The 10,373-nt window shown below is 34.1% G+C and overlaps 1 protein-coding gene across 1 annotated transcript; it reads right to left on the minus strand.

Moving 5' to 3' along the window:
• Positions 1 to 8,421: 8,421 nt before the first annotated feature.
• Positions 8,422 to 9,396, minus strand: LOC110101207. Its single transcript, XM_020829006.1, has one exon. The coding sequence runs from the start codon at positions 9,394 to 9,396 to the stop codon at positions 8,422 to 8,424; it is 975 nt and encodes a 324-aa protein (XP_020684665.1).
• Between the last annotated feature and the right edge of the window lie 977 nt (positions 9,397 to 10,373).

A 10,373-nucleotide genomic window follows, 5' to 3' on the forward strand; every position in this document is an offset into this window, starting at 1 on the left:
AGAAGCTGCATGAGTTTTTTGGGGAAGAGCTGGTGAAGGTTATCTGCAAAACAAAAATTGGAACGGACGTTTCAGAAGATGAAATGGAGCTGTTGAAAAGATTTTCTAGAAAAACAATTTCTTCTATGGCAAGATACAATAATGTGAGCTGGAAAGAAAATGAACAAACTGTGATACAAGATTGGAAATGCATCAAAAACCTGAAGCTTAGTCCTCGGGTATCATATTTCTTGTGGAGACTCATGAAGAATGCTATTCCTACAATGGATTTCTTAATGCGTAGGAGATTGTTAGATAACAACCTTTGTCTAAGAGGTTGTGATATGAAGGAAGATGTGGAGCATGTGTCTGTTAAGTGTTCTAAACGAATTCAGGTAATTCAAATGGCTAATTGGTGGGAGTTTTCCTTACCTGTTTTCAACAGTTTACAAGATTGCTTAAAATTTTTGAGGAAGCAAGGGAAGGAGGATCCCTTCATTTCAAAAATTTATTGTGCTTTGATTTTTAATTCATGGAAGAGTAGAAAAAATCTTGTTCATGAAGGTCACGAGCTGGGAGTTGGGTTTATTGTTATCAATGCTATTACCTATGCATCTATATCATCTAGAGGTAATCTTCATTCGGACCACTGGGGTGCTAACCAGCATTATATGCTAACTTCTTCTTCTTGGCATCCCCCTCCACCCTGATGCATTAAGGTGAACTTAGATGTATATTTACTCAGCTCTAATGAAGTGGGGATTGGAGGTATTTTAAGAGATCATAGAGGAAGGATGCTTCTTTCTTTTGGGTTCTCGGTAGTGCATTGAGACATTGGATACATGGAGTTATTAGAATTTCATTCATTGAGAAGATTTATTAAGGAGTGGATGATGGATGCTAAAGGCTTGATTATACAAGGAGGCAACTTTAATGTCATAAGGCAATTACAAAACTCGGTTTGTCATGAAAATCGAGTGGATGACCATTCCATGAGAGAGTACTTGGACTTTCTGAATGGAATTGAGGTTATTCTGTTCCACTTTGTTAATAGAAGTTGTAATAAGTTAGCTAACTGTTATGCTAACTATGCTTTGAAAGGAGATTTCTTTTGGGATATTCTAGATGCTAATAAGGTTCCTCATTTTTTTTTTTTTTTTTTTTAAAGGAGCAAAGTGATAGGATTTCTATCACTTAGTCTTTGTTTTAGGCTTTCTTTTTTGATTTAATGCAATTGGCAATTTCATACGAAAAAAAAGAGATTTTGCCATGTTTTGATAACACTTGTTCATCATGAGTATAATAAGGGTAAAAAATTAAATGCAAAAGTAATATGACTACTTATTTCTCTCCCATGTTAATTATAAGCGATCATGATGCATCAGTGACTCATCTATAATTACATATTCATATGGCATTTAAGAAACGAATATAATCATGAATAAGAGAGAATCGCCTAATCATGGGAAAGAAATTGGAACAATCATTCAGTGAAAATTCAGAAATTTGAGAACAACAATATCTAACAAACTTCCCAAATAATCATGATTTTTGATATGTAAGATTTTTTTTATACATCATGAAAATGAGCAATACATTCCACAAAACTTTTGTCAATATGAATAACATACTATAAGACTTCCATTAATGACATGAGTGCTTATCCAATCCCAATTTCCACTAAACCTTTAGATTTAGTTCTTATGCTTCCACAAATTCTTTCAAACACCCATCACCTTTCAGCACATTTAAATACACAAAGATATATGTGAATCGGCAAGACTCATCATGACATCTAACACATATCATTAATAATGAGCTACATGTTCTAGGCATAAATATGAATAAATGACCTACAATTTCTCTACAAGTTATTTTGTACTCAATGTCGAATTTGTTCACTAGCACACGAAATTTATATACACATATTTTCATATATGCAAATAACAACACTATATTATGACTTGAATACCTATACATGCTTTCTAACCAATCAATAAGTATTTGATTTCAAAAGCGAGCATTGTATAAAAAATTTCAGTAAACATATAACTTTATAATACAGCCAGAAAACTCTTTTCATAGACCTGTCAATGAATACTACAGTATAAATACTAGTAAGGACTTTCCAACAAATTGTTGCAATCACACTAACAAATGAAATGTAAAAAAAAGATAGAATAATAGGAATACCAACATGTATTCATGTCAAGGTTTAAAGTTATGTCTCAACACATCAACATGCCTATAATTTCTTTGAAAATAAATCCCTCATTATTTCATCAAAACCTTAATGAATTTTAATGATATTTCTTCTGCTATGAAGTATGATAGGAATGAGTAAAATGTTAAAAGTTAAAAATTGCCATAGTTATTCAATTTTTTTATATCATTAATAGTAAGTTTTATACTCAAATAAAAAAACTATGTCATATTGCCAACCCACAAGAAACTGTATATTCAAAGAAGATTAATTGACAGAGGAGATCATTAAACCACTACATTATGATCTTTAATACACGATTCTAATCATATAATCATAGAAAGAATTTAACATATTACATCAAAGGGATCATGTAGAAGATGATAATAGCATAAATGACCATTTATCTTTTTGCTTGTGTTATGCTTAAAGATGAAACTATCACACTGAATGTTATTCTAGGGAAATCATACATTCCATAGAACTTGTCTCATACATACTTCATCATGACTATCTACTTGTAAAATAACTTATACTCAAACAAATCACATTTTTTCAATCATCAAAGGGTTAGAATATCAGGAGAAAGAATGAGAAGAAGGGAAGAAGAAGAAGGGAAAAATGTGGAGGAAGAAGAAGAAATGGAATGGAATAAATATTGGAGAGGAGGAAGAAGAAGGAGAGGAAGGTAAATAATAAGAAGAAAAAGAAGGGGAATAAATGACCTTCTAGCCAGAAAGTCCGGGGGGCTAGGGAAAGTCGTAGCCAAACCTTAAAAGCACTATTTCTTTGGAATAGAAATAAGTGCAAAGATTTGAATATGATGATGGAGAAGTTGAAGAAGGAAATTCTAAAACTTCAGAACAAGGAAGCCTTGGGTGATAATTGGTCAGTTGAAGACCTTTTTGTACTTAGAAACATGGTACATGAGCTTAATGTCACATTGAGAAGATTGTCTACTTGGTGGAATCAAAGGGCAAAAGCAAGGTGGCATGAGGAAGGTGACACAAACTCAAAGATTTTTCATAATTTTGCCACGGCTAGAAGAAATGGAAATCGAGATTTTCAAATTAAAGATGATTTTAATAATCTGCTTGAGGAGGATGAGCAAATTGAGAAGGTCTTTATACATTTTTTTTTGACAAGAAATGGAAATACAGGGAATGTGAACTGACGGGCTGGCCACAGGTTTCTGAAAATCAGAAGGTTATAGCAGAGGATATGGCTTGGTTTAATGCAGATTTTTCTGTGAATGAACTGCAGTTTTTGGTCTTCCAGCAAGGGAACAACAAGTCACCAGGTATGGATGGTGTTGCTTCTTCTTTTTACAAGAGCTATTGGAGTATTGTTTGGGAGACTCTATAGAATGCTGTCAATTGTTTTTTCAAGACCAGCTATATGAATAAGGAGTGGAAGGATACTTCGATTGTCTTGATTTCTAAAGTAAAGAACCCTTTGATTACATCCAACTATAGGCCTATTAGTCTTTGTCGGACTAATTATAAGATTGTGGCTACCATGTTAGTTAACAGATTGAAGAAGAGTATTTCCAAGATGATTACTGAAGAGCAAATGGCATTCATTCCTGGAAGATCTATTTCAGAGAATTTCCTGTTGGCTCAGGAGATCTTTCACAAGTTCAAAATATCCAAGAATAAGAAGGGGTTGATGGATTTAAAATTGGATATGGAGCAAGCATATGATAGCATGGGATGGACTACGTTTCGTTAAATTCTTTGTTGGTATGGCTTTCCTACGGATTTCTCTAACCTTCTCATGGAATGTGTTGTATATGTGAGGTTTTCTATTATCATCAATGGAAAGAATTCCAAGTGGATCAATGCTCATAGTGGGTTCCGTCAAGGGTTTCCACTTTCACCCTATCTTTTCATTTTGTGCTCTCAACTCATGTCAAACTCACTTGAGCAAAGGGGGTAGACTTTTGGCATTCATATTTTCCCTAGAGGCCCAAAGATCACACATCTCCTTTATGCAGATGATGTGTTAATTTTTTCTCATGCTTCCATTGCTTTAGCTAATGCATTGAAGATCATTGTAGAGGATTTTTGTAAGTGGATAGGGCAAAGAGTTAATGTAAACAAGTCACAGTTGATGTTCGGCAAGGTGGTTAGTTACTCTATGAAGAAGAATATTGCTAAATTACTTGTCTTCAAAGTGGTTAAGGAGATAAAATACTTGGGTGTGAAGATCTCCCTTAGTAGACTCAAGATGGCTGACTTTCAAGAGCTTTTGAGTAATGTCATAGATAGGCTCAATGCTTGGAGTAAAAAGTCTTTGTCAATGGGAGGTAAGCTCACTTTCATTGAAAGTTCTTTTCTTTCTATGCCAAATTTCTTAGTTAATCATTCTTTGGTTCCCAAGAGGGTATTACAAGAGTTGGAAAAACTTTGTAGAAGTTTCATTTGGCATAAAAATGCTGTTAGATGGAAAGTGGGTAAGGGTGACAAGATTAATATCTTGAATGATGCATGGTTGCTTGATAAATGCATCAACCGGTGGCCAACCTATATTGATTGTGATTTTCTGGATTGTGTCTATGTACAGCAGCTATTGTTATATAATGGTGAATGGAATTTTGCCATGTTACAACAGGCCTTTCATCCTGATCTAATCTTTTTGATTAGTCAAATACAAATTGAGTATGAGGAGGAGGATCGGATGGAGCTGTTGAAAATGTTTTCGGGTAAAACAGTCTCTGCTGTGGTTTATGATCAAGTGCTGCTCAATAGATGTGCATTGGAGGATAATGAGTTCTCTGGATGGGTGCATAAACTGAAACTTAACAACAAGGTGGAAATCTTCTGGTGGAGGCTTGGCAAATTAGCGATTCCAACCAACTTGTTTCTTAAGAATCGTAGAATTTCTGAGAATGCTCTTTGTGCTAGAGGCTGCCTAGTGAATGAAACGTATGAACATATCATGGTTCATTGCAAATATATGGTAGAAGTCATTGTGAAGTTGCATGAATGGGGTATTCTTATACCTATTTTTAGTTCTCTGGATTGATGTCTACATGAATTGAAGAAGCTTACAACCTGTAATTCTGTAATTGTCAAAATTTACTGCACCATAGTTTACCTCGCTTGGAAGAATCGAACTGATGTCAAGCATGGTAAGGCTGCTTTTCCATGCTCTATGGTTTCTTCTAATGCTTTGTTCTTAGCCATTTCCAAATCTAGTCCATATCTTTCTAGCTGGGGTACTAATCTCCTTAGGGAGTCTCAAAATACTTGGTGCCCTCCACCGAAATATTGCATTAAGATTAATGTGGATGCTTCATTGCTTAACTCCAACCTTGCTGGTGTTGGTGGTGTTTTTAAAGACAACAAAGGCAGATTTATTAGTGCATTTGGAAAGAATAAAGCTCATTGGGATATTAAACAGCTTGAGCTAGAAGCTATTTTCATGGTGAGGGAGTTCCTTAGAAGTTGGATGTTGGAATGCAAAGGGGTGATCATTGAGAGTGATAATACCAATATTATCAAATTCATTCAAGACTCTTTAAAGAAGAATAATTGGCATGTGGATAGGTGGCCGGCAAAGGATTTATGTTTCTTAAATGACTTCAATAAAGTGGTGTTCCATCATGTATATAGAAGTTGTAATAACATAGCTAATTGTTGTGCTATTATGGCATTGAATAGTAGTTTCTTTTTTGATAGCTTTTCTTTTGGGAACATTCCTTCCTTGTTATTGGAATTAATCAAGGAGGAATGTGATCCTTTTGTTACTTGTAACTAGTTCTTTGTTCTTAATGCAATTTGATGCAATTCTTCAAAAAAAAAAAAAAAAAAGCAAAGAAATACCAAATTGCAGTAAACTTTAGTGATAAAAGTTCTTTTGGAAGCATTTAACTCCATCCAGGAAATTAACTCAGCAAAAGTTTTAAAAAATGGAATATGAAATCCCCATTGATTGAGAATTTTTTTTAGTTTAAATGAGTTTATCACAACTCACCGCAACATGCTTAACATCTTCAATTTCCAAGCAGCCTCTTGGACACAAGCATCCCTCTTTGAGTTTTCTATATTCCATGAAATGAAAAGTTGGAATAGCTTTATGGTATAACCTCCACCAAAAGACTTCAGTTCTTGGATTAAGATCAATTTTCTTCATCCAAGACCAATAGCTTCCTCCATTTGAATCAATTAACATAGCTTCATAAGATAATGCCGCCAAAGATTTCCCAAAATTATAAGAAATCAGCTCCATATGGTCACAACCGGCCTCCTGATCAATTTTGAAGTTGCAGATGAGCTTAAGCAAGTCTTTTCCAAAAACATTTTGCATTTTATTTATGTTCCATCTACCATTTTCAATAAAGTAATCTACACATAACTCATTGATTTGTAGACGATCAAGAAAAGTAAGCCATTTACATAAAGCATTGTTAAGTGTCCATACATCTTCCAAGGCATTCACTTTTTAACCATTACAAATTTTCCATCTAATAATCTGTTTAAGAGCCATTGCACCACTTCTTATGATTCTACAGGAACTGGAAATATCCTGCATCCAATTCAGAATCCAACTAGAATTCCTAAACTTCGGCTTCAAGCATTTATGCAATAATGAGTCTTCATCATTCACATATTTCCATGCAATCTTAGCTCTTAAACAATCCACTCTTTGTGTACAAGAGCATAGTCTCCGTCCACCTAAATGCAATGGTTTGCACAAATTATTCCAGCTGATATAATGTAATCCACCTTCATTCATCTCCTTGTGCCAAATAAACTCTCTACAAGCTTTGTCTATCTCATTCAAGATACCAACTAGAACCAACAAATGTATGCAATAAAAAATTAGTATAGAAAGAATTGTTGATATAACAAGAGTGATACTTCCAGCAAGAGAAATAAACTTGCCTCCCCATGTATCAAACTTCCCAATCACTTTTTCCAGCAGAAAATTGAAATCTTAAGCCACCAATCTCCTTAATGCAATTTTAACTCCTAAGTAATGAAATTCCTTCACATACTTGAATCCCATTACCCGAGCAATCTTTTTCTTTTTTCTTCTACTAACAGCTTTCCCACATAAAATAGAAGACTATTGTAATTAATTTTTTGACCCGATAATTAAAATAGTCTAATAAAATGCTTCTAATCCTCTTTACCATCTTCAAGTTTGCTTCAGAAAAAAATCAAGATATCATCTGCATAAAGCATACGTGATATCCTTGGAGCATTATGATGAATCTTAATCCCTATCTCCATCTATTCTTGCATCAAAGCTTTAGATAAAAGTTGAGAACATAAAACAAAGAGAAAAGGAGAAAGGAGACAACCTTCTCGATAGCCACTATGAGCATTGATCCAATTAGAAGATTTGCCATTGATCAAAATAGAAAACCTTGGATCACGTACACATTCCAAAATAATTCAAAATGTGCTCCAACGTTTCCCATGACATGCTATCATAGGCTTGCTCCATGTCTATTTTAGAAGAAACCAACCCTTTTAAAGATTTTGAAAACCTGAATTTATGGAAAACTTCTTGTGCAATTAACACATTATCTGTTAGAGACTGGCCTTTAATGAAAGCAGATGGATTTTCTAAAACCAATTTTGGAAGAAGACTCACAAATCTATTGAGAAGAATTTTTGCCACAAGCTTATAAATAGTTTTACATAAGCTTATAGGCCTGAAATTAGAAGGTGTCATAGGCAATTCCACCTTTGAAATGAGAACAATCATTGTATCTTTCCAACTAGATTCCATTATACCTGTATAAAAAACTTTTTCAATGCATCCCATACATCTAATTTAATGATATACCAATAGAATTTAATAAAGGAATGAGTAATAAATTGAACTCCAGGTGATACTCCTCCCTCCAAATGGCTGACAGCATCATAAACTTCCTTCAGGTTGAGTTTGGAATTAAACATTTCTCTTTCCGAATCAGTTAAGATTTCCTTGGTCAAGGCTAGTTATTCAGAGAGCATGTTCTGTAATTCCACTTGGATTTGAAAAAATTGAAGAAAATCTCTTCAATTTGGGCTTAATCTTTCACCAAATCTCCATTCTCATCTTTAATATTAAAGATGTAATTTGCATTTCTTCTAGCATTTGCAAATGAATGAAAGAACCTTTTATTCAAGTCTCCATCCTTTAGCCATCTTACCTTTGCTCTTTGTCTCCACCAAGAGTTTAATCGAGCTAAGGTACATTGAAGTTCATTGATTTTGGATCTGAGAAGAATGATTTTTCCTTCAGGATGGCTGCCAACCGAAGACTCTTCCATTTGAAGATCTAGTATTTCTTTGATAAGATTTTCCTTCACAATATTGAGGTCTTTCAATTACGATTTTCTCTAGAAAAATAGAGCTTTCAAAGCCCTTTTTAAATTTGATATGAAGCCTATCTAAATGATGATTTGCAATATTTTTGTTCCAAGCTTTTTGAACAATAGCCGCCGAAGCATAGTGAGAAGCCCAAGTATCTTTAAACTTGATGTATACATTTGGTTTCAGTTGATCTTCCCATAGTTTCATCATAATGGGGCAGTGATCTGAAGCTATACGAGGGAGATGATGAACCACCAATAAAGAATTAGACTCTAGAGCAGATGAATTAACAAAGCACCTGTCAAGTCTTTCCAAAATCTGAGCTCCACCTAATTTGTTATTGCACCAAGTATATCTTGGCCCAATAAAACTCAATTCATGATAATCAAGGTTAGCAAAAAAATATTTCATTTCCTTTGAGCCTTGAGAGAATTCAAATCCTCTACCTCCTTTCTTATCACCTTTGGATAAAAGGCAATTAAAATCGCCTCCCACCACAGAAGGACTGTCAAGAAGCATATACTTCTCCAATTGATTCCAAAGGTCCCGCCTTTTATAAGAATCTTTGTTAGCATAAACCGTAGAAATCTTCCACAACTCCTTATTATGAATTTTTAAGTCACCAATTACACATTGACAAGAAGAGAACAAGGCATTAAAAAAAGCAAACCTTGTATTCCAAAGAATTAAAGTTCCTCCTGAAAGACCCTCCGAAGGGTAATGAAAACAATTCCAATCCATCCCAATAAGAGCAATGATATCTTTTCTATTCATAGAAGAAACTTTGGTTTCTAACAAACCAATAAAACCCACACCATATTGTTTGACAAATTCTTTAAGATATAGAGAAGCAAGGACTTTCCTTGCTCCTCTATAATTCCAAAAGACAATGGAATTCATTGATTAGAAGGGGGACTAGCCCCATTCTTATTGTCTTTATTTCCCATCTCCAATCTTCTGTTTCTAGTCATTAGTTTAATTGTTCCAAGAGTTTTGAGCTCCTTTCCCAATTTCCTTTTGATCGAGCTATTTTCCACTTTAACTTTTTCAACTGTTAAAGCTGTATTCTTCAATATATGTGAAGACTCAATAGCATTATCATCTAAATTTTCTTTCATAACATTTTTAACATTGTTAACATCATCATCAACAATATTAAGAATATGAAACATATTCTTATTCAAAGCTATAGGTTGAGAAGCAATCAAATTCTTACTGGAAACAGTCCTATTATCATCTTTAAATAAATCTTGAATTGGCAAATCTTCTAGGATTTATCCATCTTCCAAACTTCTATTAGTTATTGTAGCATCTTCAACATCATCCAGAATTCTATCTTTATAATGATTATCTTTCTTCATATCATCAACCAAAGACTTGTCTTTAGGAACAGAACTTCCAAGAAAAGTATCTTGTTTTGGATTCTGACTAGGCCCAGCAATTGGAACAACTCTCCAGATTTCTTTAACAGCACTTGGACCAGCTCCACGAACAGTTATTTGCATCTCCTTAGTAGCATTGTTTTGAAATCTTCTTTTCCTCCCATATCTGGCCTGCATCCAAGGACCATACCCTTTCTCTTCTTGATCAACATAATCTCCTTCATTGTTATCAGCAATTGTTATATGTCCATCAGAAGCCACTTCAGAAGAATGCAAACTGAATTTATCTTTGTAATCTGTAGACTTAGAAACAGGACAATTTCTCGTCAAGTAGCCAATCTTGCCACATTTGAAACAAAGTTTGGAAACTTTTTTATATTCCACTTTTTGATAAAATTTTCTAGAATCACCTTCCACCCACACTCCCAAAGGAAGTTGTTCGTCTAAATTGATACGAACACAAATCCTAGCAAATTCTCTTCTATTCCATTGGAA

The sequence above is a fragment of the Dendrobium catenatum genome, unplaced genomic scaffold (assembly GCF_001605985.2).
Source record: "Dendrobium catenatum unplaced genomic scaffold, ASM160598v2 fragScaff_scaffold_1316, whole genome shotgun sequence".
NCBI lineage: Eukaryota > Viridiplantae > Streptophyta > Magnoliopsida > Asparagales > Orchidaceae > Dendrobium > Dendrobium catenatum.

Coding starts and splice junctions, on each gene's coding strand:
- LOC110101207 (XM_020829006.1), bottom strand. CDS start 9,396: ATGAATTCCATTGTCTTTTGGAATTATAGAGGAGCAAGGAAAGTCCTT.